The 25,207-nt window shown below is 40.5% G+C and overlaps 1 protein-coding gene across 4 annotated transcripts in view; it reads right to left on the reverse strand.

The window, feature by feature from the left end:
* Window positions 1-512: 512 nt before the first annotated feature.
* Window positions 513-25,207, reverse strand: part of LOC146483209 (uncharacterized) — a 30,600-nt gene continuing 5,905 nt past the window's right edge. Inside the window, exons 2-16 of one of the 4 annotated variants that reach the window (XM_085106371.1) lie at window positions 19,796-19,900; window positions 15,792-16,103; window positions 12,723-13,001; window positions 11,947-12,258; window positions 11,286-11,576; window positions 10,651-10,932; window positions 8,804-9,024; window positions 8,085-8,316; window positions 7,171-7,281; window positions 5,994-6,307; window positions 5,314-5,387; window positions 4,823-4,863; window positions 4,226-4,322; window positions 3,380-3,479; window positions 513-2,769 (exon numbers count right to left, since the gene is read on the reverse strand). In XM_085106371.1, the coding sequence (XP_084962497.1) occupies window positions 2,647-2,769; window positions 3,380-3,479; window positions 4,226-4,322; window positions 4,823-4,863; window positions 5,314-5,387; window positions 5,994-6,307; window positions 7,171-7,281; window positions 8,085-8,316; window positions 8,804-9,024; window positions 10,651-10,932; window positions 11,286-11,576; window positions 11,947-12,258; window positions 12,723-13,001; window positions 15,792-16,103; window positions 19,796-19,850 (2,844 nt within the window). In that variant the 5' untranslated portion in view covers window positions 19,851-19,900 and the 3' untranslated portion in view covers window positions 513-2,646. Of the gene's footprint in view, window positions 2,942-3,379; window positions 3,480-4,225; window positions 4,323-4,822; window positions 4,864-5,313; window positions 5,388-5,993; window positions 6,308-7,170; window positions 7,282-8,084; window positions 8,317-8,803; window positions 9,025-10,641; window positions 10,933-11,285; window positions 11,577-11,946; window positions 12,259-12,722; window positions 13,002-15,791; window positions 16,104-19,795; window positions 19,901-25,207 lie in introns of all 4 variants that reach the window. The other 3 variants (XM_085106369.1, XM_085106373.1, XM_085106370.1) reach the window with 3 other exon arrangements.

Below are 25,207 nucleotides of genomic sequence, written 5' to 3' on the forward strand. Positions count from 1 at the left end.
TATTTTAAAATTTATTTTGCGTTGAATGAAGCTGCAAGTTTGCGATCCTTGTTCTTGTTAGTGCAGGCAAACAGCTTAGAGCTGTTTAATTCCCATCCCGGCCGAATTTTACAAGCAATGTGCTACTTACTCTCTCAAAGGCGGACAGTCGCGCTCGTCCCGAGGGTCTCTGCCTTACAGAGAGGATTGTAAATGCGTTTCTCGAATACATGGTGTTATTGCGTTCGGCGTTACTGAGAACGCATACTATTCGTGTCGCTTCATTCTGGATGCTGGGTAATTTCAGGGTTTGGGCGCCATCTTGGACTGGCTTACCACACGCCTCGATTTCATGCGGGAGCTTTGAATCCCGCTGGCTTAGTGAAGTCCCGCGGGTTGACTCGCTTCGGTCTGGATGCCATATTATTTCACATTGGTGGGAGGCGAGTGCTCTCACCACTTCGCCATCCCTGCTTCATAGTCGAGCGTTTAAAAGAAATCCAGATAACCTGCCCAACAAACTAATAACGGAGTGGTGATGCTATTTATTTTATTTCGGTGTAATAAAACTGAGATATGTTTATGTATGAACTAGTCGATGTCAACTGAATAACAGTACTTGTCTATTGGAAAGAAATCAGTAATCTAGAGCAAGAGCAAACTAAGAAATTTTTTTCCCCACGAGTCCATGTATTGAAGCAATTTCTACGAGTTTAAATAGCCTACAAAAATATCGCATTCAATTTTCTTACATCTTTTTAATTAATTCGAACATTTATGATTAGGAAAAATTATAATTGGGAAAAATAAGTTTACTATCTGCAAAAAGAATGCCCTTGCAACTAAAACGGTAATAGTTGGTAAGAGATCATGCTTGATGGAATTCTCAAAAAGAGCCGACTTACACAGTAGTCATTTTGCATTGCAAGCATGGTAATAAAGTAGGGCCATGTTGGCAATTACCCCGTACCACCAACGTATGTAGAATTGTTTAACAAAAACGTGTTTGCAGGCGTATATATAATATACGGCCTGCAAAAGCGCAACTCTGTTTACAGCTACTCGGATTCTCAATTTAACTGGTTTTGAAAACCTGAATTCGCAGTAGACAACGTTTTTTTTTTTTTTTGTACAGTTTGGTTTGATGTCAAAAAGTACGAGCAGTTGATTTGAAATCGTAATGTAACATATCACATTATACCATTAGTACAGTCTCTTAAAATCTGTTACAAAATAATGAATTTTTGCGCTGAAACTATTTCCAAAGCAGCGATATAAAAGCGATGTTTTCGCACTACAACGTGGGAAAACTAAAACGCAACATTATTTTTTGCACAAACTAGTTAACTGGAACTTATCTTTTCTTCCCTTGTTGCTGTGATCCTTTCAGTCACAAAAAAGAGCCCAAAATTGAAACGTCTTAAAATACAAGACCAACTATCAGCTTGTGAATTATCGAAAAGCAAACGGCTTGAAAATCTGGCTAAGTAGTAGCCTTCATTGAAATGGTGACGCTTAAAGATTCCGTTCACAGATTCGAAAGTTAATTTTAAAACACCTCGTACAGTATGGTAAACAACATCCTGGAAAGTGCTGCTCAGTAGCTTTCATTTGAATGGTCAGACCTCAGTCTGAAGGATTCCGTTCACAGACTCGAAAGTCAGGGTACCGATACTGTTTGTTTTGCTGTACAAGGTGTTTAGGAAAGTACATGCTCAGTACAGCTTTCATATGCAGACTTAAGGATTCCGTCCACAGACTCGGAAGTTGTTTTGCAGTACATGAAAAGACCACTGTAACTTTCATTTAAAAAGCAAACATTCCAGGACTTTTTTTAAAGACACAAAAAGTTCATGAACTGTATCACAGGAGGCAAGGGTTTTCTCCGGAATAAAAGGGTTCGGGATTTCCAAGTTAAATTATTTGAACCTAGGTCTAATTTATACGCATTTTACTAGTGTCGGATGCAATTTAAGTCCACCGTAAATTAGTCCAATAACTACAACAACAACACGTTATACAGTTTGCTTTGAGAGGTGAATGGCGAACAAACTGCGGAATCGATTACTGTCTCTAATAACTTGAATTACATTCGACACGACTAAAATGCGACGTATAAATTATTTATTGTTAAAACTTCTTAAATAAACCAGCTCCCCTTAAATCTCTTAAATTGTTCTCTTTGTATTTGGCTACTCATAATATGTCCCACCTTAATTAAACGTTTTGTTATCCTACTCTTAATTAACTGAAAAGCTTAAAATAATAATTATTAATTATTTCACTGTCTTTGCACGCTCCTTGCATGTGACTTGGCTTTGAGTGCAGCTTTACAAGCAACCGAAATTTCCATGCTTCTTACTATAGCTGAGCAAACTAGAATGTCTGGGATCGTCTGGGTGGACGAGCGACTGCTTGACGTGTTATTCAAGAATTTTAAGCTCTTTCCGCCATATTCCGGCGTCCACACGAAAATTCCCGGTAGGCCTTTGCGCGAGTGGCTGTTCACTTTCACTGCACTGTTGTGGAAGCTTCAACATGAACCCGAACTCTAAAAATCCGTGCGGCTATTCAATATTAACGTTTGTCTCTTTGAAGGTGAAAGCTTTCATCTTCCTATACTTGCAGCGGGATTAGAGAGAAGATAATGTCTGTGTCTTTTCTCTATCACATTGCCGATTCGTGATGGCTTAAGCTCCCGGATTTCGATGATCTCGACGGCATAGTTCCTGAAGTCTTGTCAAAATTGATATACAAATGGTCTTCGTACATCCTCATATCGATGTATTCCTGGAGACAAGCAAACAGTACCATCAGCTCACTGGGCAAAATGATTGGCACTTATCAATCAATTACTACGCGCTCGTAGAAGGCAGCACCTTTGAGGAAGTTAGATCGTGGCTGATGAACCGTCAAAATTGACGTACAAAGAGTCTTCGTAAGTCCTCATGTCTACGTATTCCTAGAAAGTGATTAGAAGAAGCGGATGTGAATGGACGAATGAATGATGAATGGTCCCTTCAAATCTATCGTTGCTCAGGAAGGGGGCGAGAAGGGGGGAGGGGGGAAGTTGTCTCCTAACATGCCCCCATCAAACGTATGAGTTTATGTCGTTGTGTCTTGATTACCTGAGGCACCATGAGGCACCATGTAACATAAATATCGAAAAATGAGAAACTAATTATTCAAAACAAAGTAGTTTAAAGGCCGTCTGCTTATCCTTCTTTTCTTGCTTTAAATAGTTAAAATAATATTTAAAAGAAAAATGTTGAATGAATGAACAAACGAACGAACAGACGGACGGACGGACGGAGGGAGGGAGGGAGGGATGGATGGATGGACGGACGGACGGACGGACGGATGGATGGATGGATGGATGGACAAAATAAAAAGTACTCACTCTTTCGTCACTGAACAATTTTGTGAGGTGCTGAGACAGCTCTGTGAATGTTGGTCTTCGTTGAGGGGCCACTTGCCAACAGTCCAACATGAGCACGTATCTAGAATAAGACGAACAAGTGCTATTTCACCACCACCACTTCACCTCTACGGGTATATTACGAATTTACAAAATGACCAGCTACCAGCTCAGTTTGTAAAGTGCTGCGCGGCCACCGGTATCACAGAGGGCATGGGTTCGAATCCCGTTCTTTTCGTAGCTGCTTATAAGTTGCGTTCATATCTGTGAAGGTCTCTCATTTATTTCTTCTTTCATTCGCAATTCAAAAATAAACATCTCATATTTTTCACTTCCAACAAGTGCTATTTCATTCTTTTTGTTTTCGTTACATTCTTCAGCATATTGGGATTGTTTCTATCGGGTCTCTAAAAGTTTAGTCTCCCTCGCAACCGTTTTTACTGTGAGGGCGTTGCGTGACGACACTAAAAACAGCTGCGAGGGAAACTACTAAAAGGTGTATTGTGCAGGGGGCGAGTCACCGTCCTACGACCCTAAACGTGATCAATATTTTCCGGCTTATTTCATTTCATTGTTAATTTTGGGGTCTTTTCTTTCTGATCTTTCCTTCGTAGCCTAGAGATAATCCTGCACGCGGATGACTGAGTAACGAAAGTTTCTATCGCAGACATTTTTTGGCACATACAATTTCGCCCAAAAGCAGGGTTAACTGGTCACCAGTTAAAAACCCGTCAATTTAAATCTCCCTTTACTGTGATTGATTGAGTAAGTTTCCTGTGGGCGAGTTTGCATAAGGCGAATCGTACCTATGAAATTTAGTTTACTTACAGTTCTTCTGAGCAGTGCTTAGGTTTGTCCATTCTGTAGCAGTCTTGAAGAAAGTTAATCACTTCTTGAGAATTCATGCCAGGATATGGAGACGCCCCTAATGAAAAAATCAGTCTGTCTTTAAGCCCTAACAGTGATCAGCATCAAATTTCTCCTTGTAATATCAATGCTTATTCAAACTCTGAGGTCAAGAGAATTAAGGATATGATCACCCAAGGGGAATTTTCTTGATAGTTTAATAAGTTCTGTCCAGTACTTTCATATGAAAAGTATGGGACCAAGATAGGAGAATTTGCTCTTTGATATTAGGGGTTAATAAATGCTACAGTTATTTCAAAAGATGACGTTTATCGGGATATGATGCTGTTCGTTTGAATGAGCTCCTAACAATTATTTTACCAACTGTAAAGTCACTACTCGTTCAGATATGAGACATTTGAAATGAAAATACAATGACTGTTCTGATGGACTCTTTTCGTACCGAAATTTGATCTCTTCCTTATTAACTTGGTCCCTGCGTGTTATTCTGTCACATAGCCGATCTTGAGATGCAAAGTTTCGAGCATAATCTATTTGTGGTGAAAAACAAATTCTTACCTAATGTGACAATTTCCCAGAGAACAACGCCAAATGACCACCTATATAAAAAGGAAAATAAAAAAATTAATAATTGCTACCTGGGCAGTTCTTCTAGAATAATTTAAGTTTAATTCGTGTTTGTTCATTTAGCGTGATACCAGTATGACATTTCGCTGGTGAGGGCAGCGGAGGAGTCACATGCAATCAAAATTGCATTGAACACACTTTCTGAAGATTGCCTGTTACGCTATGAGTTCGTGACGTAACCTTCGCGTCATATGACGCCATCATTTCCCGTTGCGAACCTCAAACAAAACATCTTTGGAGGTGCTATCTATCCGAGGGGTCTCGCTGTCTAGCTTTATCCTTGGGAAATTATGGAGGAAGGACGGAATCGTCTCCCCTCCCGGCCTAGATGGGGATAAAATATGTTTCGAATGCATTTACTCAGTATTGGCTCTGACTCCTTTTTAGACTATCGTAACAAAATGTTTCAAGGATTTACTTACACGTCGCTTTTTGATGTAGAGACTCCATCCAACAATGATTCAATTGCCATCCATTTGATAGGGAACCGACCTCCCTGTGAAGACAATAGTCAAATGACTAAATAAACTGATTCTCGTAAAGTTGAACGTTCTATTCAGTATGGAATCCTCTCCACTGTTTCATTACGTACAAGAGATGCAAATAGGCTAACCGAATGGCCAGTAGGTGCACGCTGGTATGTTTAATGCAACCCTATTACATTGAAGTAAGTTTACTTTAAAAAATAGCCAAAAAATAACAATTGTCTGAAAAGTACCATGTTGCGTATATAATACACGAGTTACATAAGTGACTTCTCCGTTCATTGTATCACTCGTCTTTTGTTCATGTATTCCTGGATTTGCTTGTTTATTCCTCCAATTCGTTTCTCGTTCGTCCCTTCGTTCTTTCGATCGTCCGTTCGTTCGGTTGCTCATTCATTATTTCTTAAATATTTCTGACATTCATTTGTTCGTCAAATGCCCATTCTTTCATTCACCCCTTCTCTTTCATTTCTTTGCTCATGCGAATGACGCTTTACGTTCATCCGTTTGTTCCTTTGATCGCTCATATCGTTCATTACAAAGCAGAGCCTGTTTCCCGAGTTACCCAGATTTTGACCAAATCTTCAGCCTGACCGACATCGCAAACACTACCTTACCTGTGTTTTTCTTGTGTAATGGTCTTCCACGTAAATATCCCTGGCAAAGCCAAAGTCAGCGACCTTACAAACTTTGTTTTCGTCGATCAAAACGTTTCTAGCAGCGAGATCTCTGTGAACAACCTTCATGCCAGACAAATGAGCCATGCCTCTCGCGGTCTGTATAGCAAATGATAACAGGTCCCTTGAGCCGAGCTTTTCAACGGGTACTTTGTATAGATCTTGATAGTATTTGTCTTCCACTCCTCGGCAGTGGCGAAGGTAGCTCTGGAGGTCACCGAACGCACAGAATTCCACTATGACCATCAGAGGCTCTGTTTTTTTTTTTAATGAGAAAAAAACGTCATATAACATTTGACTCAAGCAATTGACTATTGATAATGCGAGGCCGAGGACGAGGAGTTGAACTCGGGACTATCAAGAAAAAAACTCCGAGTAGTACGAAATACGAAACTAGTAAGAAACTCCAACTTGTTTGAAATCTGAAAGTATGACTATATCACCTTATGCTACTGATTGCAGACTGGAAAAATGTAGAACGCGAACATTCACGTGAAAGCTGCAGAGCAGTGCTTTTTTTCTGTGTTGCTGTTCGGTCATAGAGAAATTTAGAATTACATTTACGCCAAACGGCAAACGACAGAATGATCACGTGACCACGCTTACCCGATATTTGCCGCTCGCTGTTTTCAGTTTCTCAGTAAAATTGAGTTGTTTTGTGTTAGCATCAAAGGACAATTATTTTGCACCATTTTCATCTATGTACTTATTTTCACAAGAAAACATAAACGCAAACCCCACGTTTACCGTTACCGTAAACGCGACTCTTAATCTCTCTCTCTATCTTCAAGTATGTGGATAGCATCCTTGCTTGAGAGCATTAAAACGTTAGCCTGTTTAGCAGTACGTTACTGTGGTGCTGCTCATTGTGCTGTGAAGGTGGCCCTAACTTTTCAGTCTGTAGATCAAGTCTTATAGCGTGGCTATTCCAAAAAAAAAAAAAAAAAAAATAGAGCAATCTTGCTTTACGCTTAAAACAAAACGTATAGGAAAGGGCTTTGGAAATCGCTAGAGTCCCAAGAAAAAATCTCCTGAATACACCGGAAGACCATTCCTTGGAGAATATGGCCTCTAACCATGGGCACATGAAATGCAACGGCTTGACAAGAAAACAGACCTTGTCTTGTACAACAGCCCAACAATCCAATAACGTTCGGATGAGGATCAATAAGCTTGAGTAGCTCCAACTCCGCTATTAGGTCTCTTCTGGCCGTTTCACTGTCACATTCTGATTAAAACATAAGAAAAGGAAGTCAGAAATGCTGCAAGGAATGGTTTAAGACACTAATGACAGACGAAGAACATTACAAATCAATGGAGAGCACAAATAGCATCATATTCAACCTGCGCCAAGCAGCTGCAAATTTTCATAAATTACATGAGAACCTGCGTTTACCAATTAAAATTTAAATGAGTTGCGTTTGTGTAGCCTCCATCGCAGGCGCAGGCGCTCTTTTTATTCGTCACGCAATCTTTCCTCCTCAACAAAATGAAAAGAACGATAGGGGAGGAAAGATAGATTGCGTGACGAGCTAAGGGTGGCTGAACGACAGAAAACCGTGTATTGTGAATTTAAGTGTGATCAAAGATGATCGGGTTTCGGTTATTTTTTGCGGTTACTTTTATCACTGAACCAATTTAAAGTCAAGATTAAACCAATTATGACTTGATCACACGCATTTTTGCGCGCTTGGCGTTTTTTAGAGGTTTCTGGAGCCCTATTCACGAACGGCCCTTCTGAGTTCAGATGTATCCTTAGTATTGCTTATAAAAAAACAGTCTATTGTTGGAATAACACTAAACAGTAGTATTTTGCTAAGTGGTAATACTTGGTATACATGCATCTTAGCTTGGAAGGGTTTCCTGAATATGGCCCCTGTTTGTAGGTTATAATGATTGCTTTCCTTTCGGTCTTACAATACGCAATCGAATCCTTTCTAGATGCGATCCATTGCTAGTGCTAACCGAACAGATTCACAAGAATCTTTCTGGCCCAGAAAAAACGGCATGAAGCGCTTTTTAAAATCTTACCTTTGACAATCTTTACCGCCACATACATTTTGCCCACGCATCCTTTAATGCCCTGCGCCTGACCTTTCATTACTAGGCCAAACGCGCCAGATCCCAGCACCACTTGCAGGTCCACCCTGTTGCGCGGGAATTCCCAGGGACTGTTGGATAACGAGATGGCCTCAGCTCCTTGGGGCATATCCGGCTGCTGGGGGAGGGGGATGTTGGGGATGTGATGATGATCGTTCAATAACTGCGAAATAAGAATAAAAACAGGTGTGAAGTTGAGGACATTTGACTTTTTTAACCTCAAAGGGAACCTCCACTCTGACAACAAACTTTGACGTTGCATTGTTGGAAACGTCTAAATTCTAAATTTTAGTTTGAAAAGTAGAAATAACATTCAAGTGTGCTAAAAATTTGATTCGATTATCGTCTATTTTCGCTTTTAAATTTCCTAATCTCCCAATCCTCAAAAAGTGCTTCTTCACGTAACACTATCGTGAGTTTGGATAGTGTATCAATGCGCGTTAACAACCGTGACTAGTTTGGCACTAGTTTGGTAAATACTAATGCTTTCTATTTATTTGGAAAGTAGCCCATGGATAAATCACCATGTTTTCATCGAGTTAAAGAAACATGGATTTTGACCAAACATTCTTGCAGTAATTGCCAATTAGCTGCCGATCCCTACACAATTGAGCTAAATTTCCCCCCTAGATTTCACGTTCTTTTCTCACCGAAGTCATTTCAGCTTGTTCCTGTTGACTAGTTGGTCGGCTGTTGACCGGCGTATTTGCCGGCGGTGTGCTGTTCTTGTGGATTTTTCTGACGAAGCAAATCACGCAGATGATGGCGATTAATATCACTAAAAAGGCGCCACCGACTCCGGCAATCAACAAGGTCATGTCGCGAGATAGTCCCATGAAACCTTTAGAGGACTGAGCACTGGTGTGGGATTCTGAAACAAAGAGATACGAAATGTAGTCAAAAGTTAGAACTCTTTCTGTCTTTCTCTCTTTCTTGTCAATCATTTTTAGTACGGTGAAGGGATCCAAGACGTAGCACAGTAACTTGAATGCTATGACAGGTTGCTTAACGAAGTCCCTAAACGTTCTCAGAATGTTAAGGGGACATTAAATGGTGTGCCGCTAGCACTAATGACAAGAATGATGGATCAGAGAATTAACTCTGCAGTGTATGTTAAAGTGCTAAAGTCGATCCGTGAATTTCCCACTGAACGTTACCGTATTTACTCGAATAAGCGCCGCCCTCGGTTAAGCGCCGCCATGGAGCGGAAGGGTCATTAAAATAAGCGCCGTAGCTCCGTTGCGGCGCTTATTCGAGTATTTCCATAAGATGAGCAACAGTCAGGACATTCACTCGATGTCGGACATCGAGTGAAGAGTTGTTGAAAACCTGCAGAAAAGTATTGACGAGGCTGTTATGAAAGCGAAGACTTAGGTTAGCTTGAAGTCGGTAGTCCATGAAAAATTACTCATGAAGTAAATTAATTTCTACAATCAAAATGTTCTGTCTTTGTGGTATGAGCCTTTTAAATAAGCGCCGCGCTCGAATAAGCGCCGCACAGGAGACACGAAAAATTAAATAAGCGCCGCGGCGCTTATTCGAGTAAATACGGTAACCCTAGTAAGGAAATGGGAGACTGCGCGAGACAAAGACAAAAATCTTTGACCTCGGCGGAAGTAGAATCCACGGACTCCGGATTTGATCGTCCGTTGCTTTACCAACTGAGCTATAAGGCCAGACGGGAGAAAGTCGTGGGTGACTATGGTAATAATTGCAGTAATGTAGGATCCAAGGAATGTTGAACACAATGAATCTCAGAATGTTAAATTATAGAAGACAAGAACGATCCTTACGGCAGTCAGTAAAAAGGACGAAAACAGAATTTACCCTATTGATTATTTCTGTGTCAACCCTATTTTGTCTGAGTCAAAGGGGGCTCCGCCACAAGCTTCAAGAGCATTACGTCCTAAATGGGACGATGATGTCACATGTCGCCGGAATTTCGCCATCTTGGATTTCTCGATTTCTTAAAACCTCAGACGTCAACCGTCAAAATTGACTCAAAAATAATCGAAAACCAGTAAATAAACGCTAAAAGGATATAAATATCACAGCATTGCGAAGATGATTCTCAACAGATGCCTGGCCAAACTTTGCTGGCATGGAAACAACATGTTTCGTGAACAATGATATAACATACCAAACTTTTCCCAGATAGACTTCGGGAAAAATTACAAAGGGTTGTCTTAGAGCGGTTTCCAATTGACTGTCGTAAAACCAAAACCAAAGTAATTATTCTGGATGAACAGATGTAAACAATGCAACCAGCCAATCAGAATTCGAAGCAAATACATGTAACTGGCGCCAAGCGCGGGAAAACGGGTACGGCCAAAACACGATTGGCTCTGGTTTGGACTCCCATTGGTTGAGAAAGTGGCGCGAGTTTTGTTAACCAATCACAGAGCTTAGTAATGAAAAACAAAACCAAACGCGGAATTACTTTCGACACTCAATAGAAAATCGCTCTGTTACAAAACACCTCACATACCCGCTTTACTGGTCTTAGCCAGATAGGTCGAACTAGGGGGACTGGTGCCCAGGCTATTTGTTGCTAGGATACGGAACTTGTAGTCGGTGTTGGACTTAAGATCCATAATTGTGTACTTGACTCTGTTTGGCGGTTTGATTTGAATCTCTTGCCATCTACTTTCTGATTCTTCTTTGTGCTGCAGCTTTAAAGCGATCAGTTCCAGGCCCCCATTATCTCCAAACTTCCATCTCACTACCGCGCTTGATACGCCCGCCTCTACGTCGATAATGGTTGGGCTTTCTGGGGGAGCTGAGGAGTGAAAAACCAGAAGTTTTAAGAGCAATACGACCGAAATGGGAGGAAGATGTCACATGGCGTTACAATTACGCCACCTTGGATTTCTTAATTTCTTTAAAACTTCAGATAACCGTCAAGATTGACTCAAAAATACTCGAGACCTGTAAACAAACGCTTAAAGGGTACAAATATCACAGCATTGCGACCATATGCTTGAAATAACATTCTCAACAGATGCCTGGCCAAATTTTGTTGCCATGGAAACATCATGGTACGTGAAAAGTGATATAAAATATTAAACTGTTCCCAGATATACTTCGGGAAAAATTACAAAGGTTTGTCTTATTACAAAACGACTCACATACCTGCTTTACCGGTCTTAGCCAAATAGGTTGTACTAGGAGGACTGGTGCCCAGGTTGTTTGTTGCTAGGATACGGAACTTGTAGTTGGTGTTAGACTTAAGATCCATAATTGTGTACTTGACCCTGTTTGGCGGTTTGATTTGAATCTCTTGCCATCTGGTCTCTGATCCTTCTTTGTACTGCAGCTTTAAAGCATTGAGTTCTAGGCCCCCGTCATCTCCAAACTTCCATGTCACTACTGCGTTTGATACACTAGTCTCTACGTCAATAATAGTTGGGCTATCTGGGCGAGCTGCAGTTGCGTGGGAAAAGAAAATAAAAAAAAAGTGAGCAATAACGCGTGTACAAACCACTGCTGTCTGTTACTAATAATAACAACTAATTACATGCAGCAGGGATGGCGCAGTGGTGAGAGTGCTCGCTTCCCATCAATGTGGACCGGGTTCGATTCCCGGAGTTGATACCTTATGTGGGCTGAGTTTGTTGTTGGTTCTAGTGCCTGCTTCGAGGGTGTTTCTCCAAGTTCTCCGTCCCCCAACACTTCCAAATTGCGATTCAACTCTTGAGGGCCACTCAAATTAACCTCGAGTTACCGTGGTGCTACCCTCACTTAACATTGCTACTATTATTTTTGCGCATCAAGTTCTGAAAACAAAACTTACTATTTCCCGTCAGTGAAATCTCCGCTGTGTCCCTGCCTAATGTATTCACCACCTCACAGGTGTAGGTCGTCCAGGATTCTGTTGTAACGTCCTTGATTTCAAGAGTGCTTCGACTCGTTACGTTACCCTGTACCGTTGTCACGCTGTGGCCGCTGATTTCTTCTCCCCTGCCGATACTGAGCGTATCGTTGTTAGCGTCCTTCCAGGACCACGTGAATTTTGGCTCCGGATTCCCGCGAGACTCGCATATAACGCTGGCTTCCTCACCCACGTTAGCGTGGAACTTTCTTTTACTAAATATTCTGGGAGGTTCTAAAAAATAAAACAAGCAACAGACCATATTATTATACAACATACGGCAACACTGCCCAAAAATGGTCATGGTGCCCTGAATATTCGTTGTTCGTAGTCAACAGATATCCTACAATATACGTAATTTCGTGTGTCGGGGAGAAAAATGGCAAAATAAAGATCGTCTACAGCTTTTCTGCAATAAAACTGTGCCTCGTTATCGATGTGCTGAATAATAAAACAATTATCCTGCTCAATCGTATTGAAAATAAAAAAAAAACTTATGGAATATCCCCAGATCTCAGCCAGGCCTCGTCGGCTAAGTATCAGGCGATATTCCGCGCGATTTTCGCAGGATAATTGTTAATTATACGACTGAATCATCTAAAGGGCGCGTGTTTTGTGTATGACCACGCGCGCGAGACTTGTCCGTGAAATCCAGTTAACTTAAACATTCAAACTGAAAAATGCCAAAGCTACGTTACCAAAGACAGTGACAGTAAAGCTTGTGCGATCCGTGCCGAGCTCGTTGGAGGCTATACAGATATATGTTCCAGTGTCCTCAGATGAAGCCTTTTTTATGAGCAATGTTCCATTGGCCTCCCAACTGATCCTGTCCTTTGGAAGCTGTCCATTAACTTTCTTCCACGTCACCTTTGCCTTTGGAAACGCGCTGACGGTGCAGTCGAGCAGGAGATCGCGTGATTGTGTGGACTGAGTAATATTCAGTATGGGTGGAGTCGTGCTTCTGATTATGGGACGGGCTGAAAGATGACAAAACATTATGCACTTGACAAACTTTTGTCAGTGAAAAGACTGCGTAAAGTTCTGGTTTATCAAATTCCCTTAAGGACAGTACCTACTAATACCGAAGTATTTCAGCGCAGTTTACTATGCGGGAAAAGCAGATATTAGCAAGGGTTATTGGAATCCAAAAACCAAATTGGGGTAACCACGCATTTTTTAGAGATAAATAATCAACAATTATTCTAAAAAGCAGTAAAATACAAAGCAATACATGACGTTTTTTTTTTTTTCAAATTGAAGATTTATTATCTCTGAAAAATCCATGGTTACCCCCAATTTTCTTTTTGGATATCAAAAGCATTTGCTAATTTCTGCTTTCTCCACATAGTTTTAAACCACGCAAAAATATCCCTGTATTAGTAGGCACCACCCATAGGAAACCCGAGTATCCTGAGGTATGCGCAGTAACAAAAGTAGGCACCGTCTTGGACATCTGTGTTTAGAGTAGTGGCTCCCAAGAAGATCAATTGCCGGATACGACTTCGTGCGTAAATAAGAATGATGATGATGATGATGATGATGATGATGATGATGATGATGATGATGATGATGAAGGGGAGTGATCAGGGGGTGTTGAGAGAAAAGTTATAAACGTGGAGATTACAAAATAAAGCAATTTCTGTTGTATTGATTTTTAATTTGGAGTGTGGGATTATAATCCCTGTTTACACTTCCCCCCCCCCCCCCCCTCCCTCTCTCCTGGATCAATAGCTAAACAGCAGAAAAACATTCAAATCAAGCAATGTCGTTGGAAACTTGATTCACGGGAAATGAAAATCGTCTGCGCAACAGCCTGCATTGAAAGATGAAGTATACGAGAAATCTCGAAAACATCTTGCGATCTTGAGACCTTCCTGGTTAGGTGCTGTTTGTTCGTTTTTGTTTTTGTTTTTTTTGTTTTTTTAACACGGATGTTCGTCATCATTCTGCAGCATATCCTTGCCAAGTTGCCATGAGTATCCCTGTAGCTGTCCTAAAGTCATAACGAATTTTATTCCAGTTGTATTCCTGAGGTTTGTGGCAAACTGGGTACTCTTTGCGTATTACGCGCGTACTAACCAAATTCCACATTTATCGCCTTTTCACTTTATCACCACACAGACCGTTCTCGACATCATTGATCCTTTCAGTAAAGTGAGACATACGTAGTCTCCCTCGCAGCCGTTCAGTGTCTCGTCACGCAACGCTCCTCACCAGGAAGGAGCGTTGCGTGACGAGACAGAACGGCTGCGAGGGAGACTGGGACATATGCCGCACTGATATCAATCCTCAGGAACACGGTGACAACTTCCATACAGGGGATACACGGGGAGGCCCCGAAAGGCCTGTCTTCTTTCCCTCGTAATTAACGAAAGAGTAGCAAAATTTTCGGAAGGGAACCGAAAGGGTAGAAAGCAAATCCAAGTATTAGAAAGGTTAGCAGGGTTGAAATTCCTGCCAGAAATTATGACGTGGTGATTTCGCTTGTCGCAGGACAAAAAAGGACAAAGACATTTCTTTCGTTTTCTTGTGTTACGGCGCTTATGTGACCATTTTTGACGTAAAGGGAATTGTATTTATGAGCAGGTGACCACGGTGAAAGTTGGTGCATGAAAGTTTAAGAGATGGAACCTCAAGGTGGAGGTTTAAAAGTATGAAGTGTTGACCATAAAGTGTGGTTTTCACTAGCGACGCAAGCACAGGAACAAGAGCTTTATGTCAAGTGAAAGCGAACGCGACGCAAGCACAAGCGGAGGCAGAAGAAAAGGAAAACTTTTCATCCTTGTGATTGCGCTTGCACTTGTGCTTATGCTTGCGTCGAGGCCGTTCTCACTGTGAAGTAAGCACTCTTATGCTTCTGCTTGTGCTTGCACCTGTACTTGAGTCGCTAGTGAAAACCAGCCCTAACCCATCTTTATCTTTGTCAAGATGTAGCGATGATCCCCAAATGTTGAACTGATGTTCCAACTATTTGATAACAACGCTCAAATAAGTTGCTGTCAGAACATGATTAACGTTGCCAGAAATTGAAACCAAACGCAACAGTTTCTACTCAACTAACAAGAAAAAGGTAGATTTTTAACAGTGTCGAATTTCGACGGTATCTTGTTTGAAGAAAAAGCGCGCGAGGCTTAATTTACTTTAATTCTGTCAGACGTAGGTTTTAACTCCTCCAATTCGTTTTTGAGGTAAAGGTATATTCCCTCAATTACGTTTAAGGCTGTGGGTGAGCTTTCTAGGGCAGAGGATTTCTCGGATCTGACTGTTTGACTAAACACAATGGCCGCTGATTTGCTTCAATAGTGCGGATTGTCAGTAACATTGGGTCCACCTGTCCCCGATGGAACTGTTGTGGTCAAGATTAAAAAGTTGCCAGTCTTGTTCATTTTTCAGGTTTTGTCCTGTAGTTTAAAACAATGTTCCTTGGATATCGGTGCAAATTTCCCTAGAAACCTGTGTAATTCAATCTGAGGCCGGGAAATTGCTTGGGTAAGGAGGAGCCCAAATCATAAGTAGAAATGTTTTATGGTTGAGCACCCAGCCTTAGAATTGCATATCGCTTCCAAACGATAACTCTGAAAACTGAGAATGTATCTAGAAGCCAAACGCCGTGTTTAAAACAAAATGTTAAAAAGCTTGTCAAACAAAGTGGATTTACAAAATGACAGTTCCACGGTTTCGCTCTTGTAAGTGGCGCTTTGTGTTTCTATCGACCAAGATGACTATTTGTACCTTACAACGTCTGTTTGTAATCGGACTAAACTCACCTTTAACATAAAGCAGCACATTTTCTGTGGTGTTTAGAGGGCTGCCACCTGCAATAAACAGCGCACGGCAGGAGTAGTTTCCGTGATCATAGCGGTTAACCCTGTTGAGTTGAATGGAATGGCGTCCGACCACAGAGATGGATCGCTGAGTGTATTTGGAATGCGAGCTTTGACTGACGGAGAAAATTTTCTTTGTTCCATTAAACCAGGACGTTTGATACCACATTCCTCCTTTGATCAAAGTATTACAGGGAAGGGTAACATTTTGACCTTCCCTTGTTGTGATGGTCAATGATGACGCAACAAACAGACCTGTAACGAAAGACAACAAGAATTTCAAATCAACCTTTTAAGGTCCTATATTAACATGCATTTTTTCATCGCTGTTCTTGATACTCTTCTTATGAAACTAGTTGAGAGAATTTGTTAAATATCAAAACCATTTTCTCTACCCGGTATCTTTCAACTGAAGGATTACACTTCTGCCAATCACACAGTGACAATTTCAAAAGCTATATGAGCGGGGAACGGGGATGGCGCAGTGGTGAGAGCACTCGCCTCCCACCAACTTGCTCGGGTATGTGGGTCGAGTTTGTTGTTGGTTTTTGCCCTTGCTCCGAGAGGTTTTTCTCCGGGTACTCCGGTTTTCCCTCTCCTATAAAACCAACATTTTCAAATTCCAATAGGACATTCTCACTATGGCGTCATTTGACTACAACTACCAGAATCCTTCAGTTTTTTGTTTTCTCATGCTAATTAGAGCTATTGTTCTTTGCTCTCACTGGGATTACAAAATTTGAATTTGAAAAGGAAAACAAAATGAATTCTGGTAGTTGTAGTCAAATGACGCCATCATGAAAATGGCCTATTCGATCTCTCCAATTCGGTGCCCGTACTGCAAAGCGCATTTGATCACCACGTCATGGAATTATGTGCTATACAAATTTACAAATTTACAAATTTAGTGACTTCGAGCGACATGACAAACAACACCACATGAAAGTACCTCTCAATTATAACAGTCAAATTGTTACGCCTTCCAGGATTTTTCCCAGAACTAAAACGTTAGAACCACCTTGTGCAACATGATAGACAGAACAGCATTAAGATTACCACTCCATAGCTTTCGCCTAAATGGGTACGCTTTCGTATTTTTAATATTGAGAGTCTCGAAAAAGGTGAGCTGGAAATACCTTGAAACTACGCGATAAGCACCTGGGCGGAGGGGGGAGGTGGGGGGAGGAAGGGGGTTTTACTTTCTATAATAAAGTATTCGAGAAGGCTCTGCCCGAAAGAGGTCCCTTTTTCAGGCTGGAGAAATACAAAGCTAGCTGAACTCTAGAAAGGGAGAGTGAAAATTGTCATTTAGGTGTTTTTAAAGGACCTTTCAAAATATCTCGAACAGACTAACCAAAAGAAATGCAGTTTGTCTGTTGTAGGTATGTGAAAGGGAGACACGATTTCCTATGGAAGGTATATGAAAAAGTTACCTTTTTTGTCAAAATGGTGTATAAAGGGGAAAGCGTTGGATCTTAGGACGGAACCGCCCTATATTCTCCCCCTCCCCCTCCCCCCTTCACTCCTCCGAGCATAAGCAGCAATACGTGATCAGTGGAACTAACTGCTCGATAGCTTTCGTTCGAATGATTACAATTTAGCATTTACTCACAGACTCGTACAAATATAGAACTCCCAGTATAAATAGCTGCATTTTCGTATAAATAGTCACACTAGACACACTAGCCTGAGTATCAGGCTTTTCATCTTTTCATAGGGGGAGGGAGGGGGACGCCTCCTCCCCCCTCCCCTTAGGAAGGCCTAATGCTCAGGTTATAGTCACACTGTATGTTTTCACCCGAGAAAAAAGGTTACAATGAGCATCTACAACATAATTCGCCAAACCTCTCAGAAAAGAACATTTCAACTGGTGTGCTCTGACCTAAGTCCCCATCCAGGGGCCTCTCCATGAAAAGCCCAGAGGGGTTTTGTTGAGAGCCACTGATCCTCAATATTGTAGTGACATCACTGTCAATGTTATTATCAGGAGCAAATAACCAACCAATCTATCAATAAGTCCATCGAAACTTTATGAAAAAATTCCAAACGGCAATCAGATGTTTCCCGTTAACTTAAACATCTGTTTATCACTCGCATTTATCTATCCAATTTGCTCTCGAAGTTTAGTTTACAGATCCCTTGTATTGAAAAATCAAATAAATGATAACTTTACCACCGCGGGGCAGCTGTGTGATTACAATCGAAAAATCCTGCATGTATAAAAATTTTAAAAAGCCAATAAAACCAACGTTTGCAGTTCTATTGGTAGATAGATGAATGAAATAATTGATAATTGTTCAAGTTGTAATAAAAACCATACACCAGCATTTGCCACTCCAAAGATGTTTGACTATTCAGCACCTTACAAAGGACAATCTTGAAAACGTTTAACTGGCGTGCACGTTTTCAAAAATGTTGTAACGAGAAACCAGAGAACGGTCTCAGTATTTCTCGAATTCTGTACTTGCCACTTAACATACCATGTTCCTCTTATTATTTAATGTGGGTGAATGATCGGAATATATCGCGGTCACGACCTTTTCCGATATTAAGATTTCTGATGTCTTCTGAAAACCTTGATACGCCGAAAATACAAATTAATCAGGATATGGAAAATATAAAATCAAAATAAATGGAATGGTGAATGTGAGAGGGAAGTTCGTGGTTTCCAATTTCGTGAAATAACGGACTTTGTCATACTCGTGTGATATAGAAATCACGATGCTATCTCCTTCGTTAGTTTATACATCGTGCAACAATGTCAAATTTATGTCTTTTATATCGCTTATGAAAACACAATTCAGATTTCATAGGCGATACGCTTTCGGGAGATGAACGCAGCTTGGGTCTGTTACCACACTATGAGAGTTCACTGGTCTAACACAGGGTTGGCTCTAACGCGGCCACAGGGAAATTGTTCGCAATTACAACAACGAAGTTAACGCTCGCTTGCAGGAGTGATTAATTTGTTAAAATGACCACCACAGAGTATCGGAGGCAGCAATTTACAAAAAAATAAAAACTAACTAAAAAGTTAAACTGTGTCAAATTGTGCCAAAGGAAAAGCCACAAATGGAAGTCATTTTTTGGAAATACGTTCGATGTTGTTCAAAGGTCGCTCAGAAAACAAGAAAAATAAATAGAGGTTAAAATCGAACCAATTGTTATTGCAGCTCAACGAAACTTAATAGCGAGGAAACGTTGTATACTTAGAAGCTACAAATAGCTGTTTTCAGCGACACTAGTCGCAAAAAACTGATTTTGATTTATTGCCAAACAGAGATGGAGTCTTTAATTGCTAGTTTTTGCTAAATACTTAAATAATAGCCTTTCCGGTTTAGACGCCATGGGGCTCTAGCTGAGTCTGATCTATGGTTAAAATCCTAAAGAGTTATAATCCTTCAAACGAAGGCCATTGAGCAGTACTTTACTGTGTACAAAGTGAATCTAAAGTTTCAGTCTGCAGATGCAATTCTTAATTGTGATCTTTCATTTAGAAAGTTACTTCAAGCCATTTTTTCCCGCTGAGATGCTCTTTATAATGATGCACTCAAGGCGGTTCCGTTTGTAGCCATGAATAGAAAGCTATTCCATCGGAACGCTTTGAGGTCGTTGCTGCTCGTTTCTAATAATCTGGAATTTGATTTCCTGCGTTCGAAATTTGGTCCAACAGGGAGTGAATGTAAACCTTGACAAAGTGTGACTCGATGGCAATGTTGCAAAAAATTTGGATCGCTTTTCGCGACGGTTAAATTACTCTCACTTTAACACTGAAGTCAAGGGCGGAATTCCTGAGTAGGAAAGGAGACATCCTTATGTCTGCCAAACAGACGCAAGTAAGGTTAGAATACTTTCCGTTTGGTGGAAGTTTCGCTCTCTAATGGATTAAGGCCAGCTTGGAACAACAACAAAGCAATTGACCAAAATTAAATACATAATGAACTTACCTTTAAAAGCCACGAGAAGTACAACTAGAACTATTCGTGAAGACATGACCTCCATCTGAGAAATAAACCAAAAATCTCTCTTTTGCTAAATTGTCCTCTAAGCACCTGAAAGAGATTAGCCCTTGTGTAAACTTCAATTTTTTTCAAAAAATGTTTGGATAGAATCTGCTGATTCTATGATAACTCTAGAATATCAGTTCAAACCTTATGTTTCTTAAATCAAACCAATACTTGTATTGATTTCCATTTTAATTGAATTCAAACGCCATTTAAACAATCAAACGATCTGTTTAGAAGATGTAAATGTTTCGTCGTTGGACCGTCGTTCGGGAGAAGTTTTATCGAAACTATGAACAACCCTTATCAATGGGACTCGACAAAACACTTAGAATACTTCAGGATTTTAACCTCAATAAGACATCTTTTCAATCAATTAGTTTCATCGGTATGTTTGTGGCCTGTGCATTTTATGCTCAAGTATTACAGCCACGCGAAAAGTCTGTTATTAAGTTATCTCACGCTGGAAATCAGCGATAAGAGGTCACTGTCAATGATTCTAACTTGTTTATCTTGGGACCGCAATCGGAACACCTATTTCCCGCGGTTTTCTGACGTTTCGCCCGCTTTTGAACGCTTGCCACAGAATTAGGGCGCGAAAAGAAATAACCATAATTAATTCCAAGAGGTGAATAATTCGAATGCTTTATGTTGGTGTGAGAGAAACTTTCCCAGACACACATACATAAACAAGAATGCAGAGTTCTCAGACGGGGTTGTAATTTGTCAAGGTGCAGTACTTGGTCGTTCAATCTGTGACCTATAATCCAGTGGTGTCTCTGGCGCCTGAAAACTCACAGGAGATACTTCAAGTAAAAGGTCACAGGACATCATGTTTGTTTTACAACCGCTAGCAGACGCGACAAAATAGCATTCATTTTGCTCTGCGATGTGCTGGGAAACGAGATAACTAGCAGTTTCTCAGTAGCTTTGATTTCAATGGCTACATGGCTGTGTTTTTATCCTAACCGCAGAATGTAAGAAGGATTAATTAATGGTTACATGTAATGTCGGTTACAAAATGTAGAAAAACGGAGGAGAATCGTGGTCACCACAAAGTTAGTAAAAAGTTGGATAAATACGAAAACATGAATCACAAATTTTGTAGTGATCAAAGCAGCTTTGAAAAAAAGAGGCTGCAAAACACCATTGCAAACGATAAATGTAGAATTGCCATTTCGTCGAGTTTAAATTTTTATAATAGAAAATCGCACAAGAAGGAGAATAAGAAGTAGTAGTAGTAGTAGTAGTAGTAGTAGTAGTAGTAGTAGTAGTAGTAGTAGTAGTAGTAGTAGAAGAAGAAGAAGAAGAAGAAGAAGAAGAAAGCCTCGTTTTCGTTTTTATCGTACTTGTTCGTCAATTTATTGTTGATTAGATCCTTTACTGCAGGATCCGGTGCTTTGATCACGTTGTTTCGGTTACTGTGTTTTTGATTTACTTCAATAATTGCATCGTTTCTTTGAAAGTGATGTTTGTTTCCCATTCTCTTCCCTCTTTGTCGAGGTGTTTAAAACAGCGAACCGTTAAAAAGATCCCTCCCCCCTCCCTCCTTCCTTTCTTGCCCTCCCCCCCTCCCGAGGGGCTTGGGAAGGGCAAATGATAATCCTACTTGCAAGATACGTTGCCGTCTGTGGCCCAAAAGCGACTTGTGCTTTTCCCCAGCAACAGTAAATTCTATATTAATAAGAGATGTGGGGTGGCCCGCAATAGGACGCAGGTAATCCGGCTTGGGAAAATAATATTTAATTTTTTGAGTACGTCTCTCTCCTGTCTAGACTTTTTGCCTGTGTAAAGTCGGCCACAATGTGGACCATGCACCCAGAACAGTGGTCATTTTAAAGCTTTCACTGTCTAGCGCCTGTCTTTCTTTTCAAACAAACAACGCGATACACGAAACAAAGATTATTTTCGCAACTAAGAAGAGTGCCCGGGCGAATTATTCTTGTTGAGAGAAAGCGGTTTTTTTCTGGAATTCTTGGAGGGACGTATCGTCAAGTGGCTAAGAATTCGAAACACACCCTACTCATATTTCAGAATTAAGAAAGTCTGTAGCTTTCTTCAGGTCAGTAAGCAAAATGAAGATTTCAAAACCCATACCCTTTGGGGGTGGTAGATAACTGCATAGTTTATGTAAGGGAGTGCCCTAACCCTCCCCTGCAGGGGTTGTGATCTTTTCAGAAAGAACTTTGTACAGGGAAAACCGTTAAACTACAGCTAAGCTGCATTGCAGTGCCTCCAAATTCTGCACTCATTCTCATCTTGTAATAGCTTGCTTTCCAAGAGCCCTACAGTGATGCACTGATTAAATGACGTGTTAAAGGTCTGACTGTGTTTTAAATCGTGGTAAATAAAAACATTTAGTAGCGATACTTATATCCATATATTTCCTGTTTCTATCTGATAACTTAGTTATTTTCGGGATGTAATTAATTACAAAACTGACGTCGCCAAAATTGGTTGAGCCATAGCTGGGAAAAGATTCAAATACACCAATTGTCGTGGGAAACCCGACGGGTTGAATATTCGGGTCGGAAGTCCTTAATCGCGCCAGAAATTCGGATTTAGTCGTGAAGAAAAATAACAGTTTTCTTTGGTGAAATGTCTCGTCAAGCTGTCGTAGCATTGGAAAGCTAATTCCTTTGTTTTCGGATCGAGCGGAAAATATGTCGTTTTAAGGGCGAAACAAGGTCAGCTTGCATTTTTGGAAAGCCTTCAACAGCTCGTTAATTCAGGGAATAGGATTCTGCTGCCTAAAACGTTCTGGGAATTAAACCTTCAGGTCAAAGAAACGAATAGATAAAACGGTGTTAGCATGGATAAATACGCCTTTGAAGCCATAGAACGATATGGGAATGCAGGAAATAATAGTTTAAGCACACTGCCAAAGTAATGCGACGTATTAACTCTAATTGAAATATTTCGTAGACGCTTATAGGTGGATAAGCGTCCGTTAGTTCACGTGCAGCATGCATCAAATACGGCGTGATTCGTGAGACGATGCAAGAGCTTCTCTGCTTCTTTCATCTCTTCAATCAGATTTTCTGTGATTGATGACAATTATTTAAACTCAAGGAGGGCTTTCTAGGCATCCATTCATGTATCGCAAGGAAATCAGGCAATTAATAACACTTAACAAAATTGAAACAAGGCTCTATTTGTAAAGAAGACCTTGACTAATTATACAAACTCTTATGGGATTTTGGTCATAACACGCCGCTCAAAAGATTTAGCCGGGAATTGGCCCCCCTCAATGCAAGATTTTTTTCAAATGGTACTGAATGGACGCCATGTTGATTGTTGTGTGCTTTAGGGCCTGGGAACTAAACGTGATTCAATATCACCCCTGTGTACCATTTGTCAATGTTTAATAACGCACCTAAATAGCCTAACATGCAGCACCTAAGTCAATCAAAATTCAATTAGCGAAATATCCTGTCTGAAAACTTGAATTATGAGCTGATGAAACTAGTCATGTGCTTGCTATTTTTGCACACTGCTTTGTAGCTTATACAGGCCTCGTCTCACGTACACGTTGATCACGATCCTGGATTCCGATTGTCGCGTGATTTTTAAACTTTGCTTCATGCTACAACTTTTTTTTCGTGCGGTATGGCAAGCTGAAATATTCCAATGTTTTGCTCTTGTGGAAAGATAATCATTACGTGATTGGTCGTTTTGCACGCGACCGGCGTAGTGTTTACAAAGGGAAAAGCTTTTAATAACCATGCACCCTCGTGCTTCGTATTCACCCTTTCTTTCCTTATCAAGGGTGACCAACAGTTTTAGTCACACTTATATCCGGAGGGTTTAAAATTTTAGCACATAAGAGATGGGTATTAAATCGACATAATCGCGTAAAAAATTCATCCTTTTACATACACTTATCTTTCACTAATTATAAGAATTTGGGATCTATTTCACAGCGTTTGGAGTGCACAACAAGGTCAGGGAAGTTACCCAAATCACTAGCTCGACTGTTTTCGCCCCCGTCCTCCCGAAACAACATTCTAAGTCTTCAGCTAACAATATTTTTCGTCTGTGTCATATCCTTAGGGCAATGAACGGGCAAGTCACGGAATTAAGAAAGCAGGTTGCTATCACACAATTCAACTATGAAATTCATTCAGTGTTTGGTTTTCACTGTTATTCGTATAGCAATGCATTTTGAACAAATTCGATAAACTGCGTATACGATTTCCTCCCTACAACCCCCCTCCCCCCCCCCCCCAAAGAGAAAATTTACATGTAGCGTTTAACAATATTTAGCAAGTCGCGAATTTGAAAGTTGTCGTAGAAATCGAAACCTTCTCTACAATTCTAGGTTGTAGCCATCGCAAGCTGTACGTTTACGTTTTCAAGTCAACTTTTGGCGACCTTATTCATTGGCAACACATTTCAGTGACAGTTATAGCAAGGCAATTAAAAATATTAAGATAAGCCTGCACGTTAAACCTATTCTCCCTCGCCTTGGATCATTGACTGAGGAGAATAAATTGGGGGAACACTGGTAGACTAGTTTTTTCAGAGGATAACAAAGTATCAGATAATGCGTCATTAAATATTGGAGTGTGACCACTCAAATGAAAATCTTTTGAGCTGCGCTTTCCTATGATGCTGTTTATCACGATCATGCTTTTATTTAACATGCTCAACTATGCACGCATTTTGATTGGTTTTTACCAATGATCTATTAGAGGACAGACGCATCGATGACGTCATCATTAATATATATTTTTCCCATGTTTTTTTAAAATGGCGGAAAGTTTTGAAAATCTAGAGAATATTTTATCTGACTGGGCGAACGAACATGTGGAAAAACGTCTTGCCGAAGCGTTGGACAGGTAGGTGAAGCAAGAAGAAAAAAGAAAAACACGTTTCTTTGTAGAAAATGACTTGGAAAAATATTCGAGCAGTCTTAGTCGAGTGCGACTAGACGAAACACAAAACGGGTGGTGAAATTAGATTAAGGCAAGTAAAACTTGTCAGTGATTAATCTATTTAAATACCAAAACGAAACAACGAAATGAAAGATTTTGAAATAAACAAGTGATTTTTTGTATATTTTGTTTCTTTATTATACAAAACAAATAGATTCCATGTTGCCGTGCCTCTGTTGAGCAATACATCACAGAAGACGTTCTCCTCGTGTGCCACTTTGCTCGCAGGCTACTTCTTACCATATTTTGACGTCATCTAAACAGACGCACGGCAACATGGAATCTATTTGTTAAGCACAACTGGTTGCAAGTTTTGAATCTGTGGATGAAATTCTAAAGTGTGACCGTTCAAATGAAAGTTACTGAGAAGCACTTCCTATAGTGCTACCTATTTTGCTGTACAACTGGGTTTCGGACT

Source organism: Pavona decussata, unplaced genomic scaffold, assembly GCF_977016875.1.
Source record: "Pavona decussata unplaced genomic scaffold, jaPavDecu1.1 SCAFFOLD_40, whole genome shotgun sequence".
In the NCBI taxonomy this organism is placed as follows: domain Eukaryota; kingdom Metazoa; phylum Cnidaria; class Anthozoa; order Scleractinia; family Agariciidae; genus Pavona; species Pavona decussata.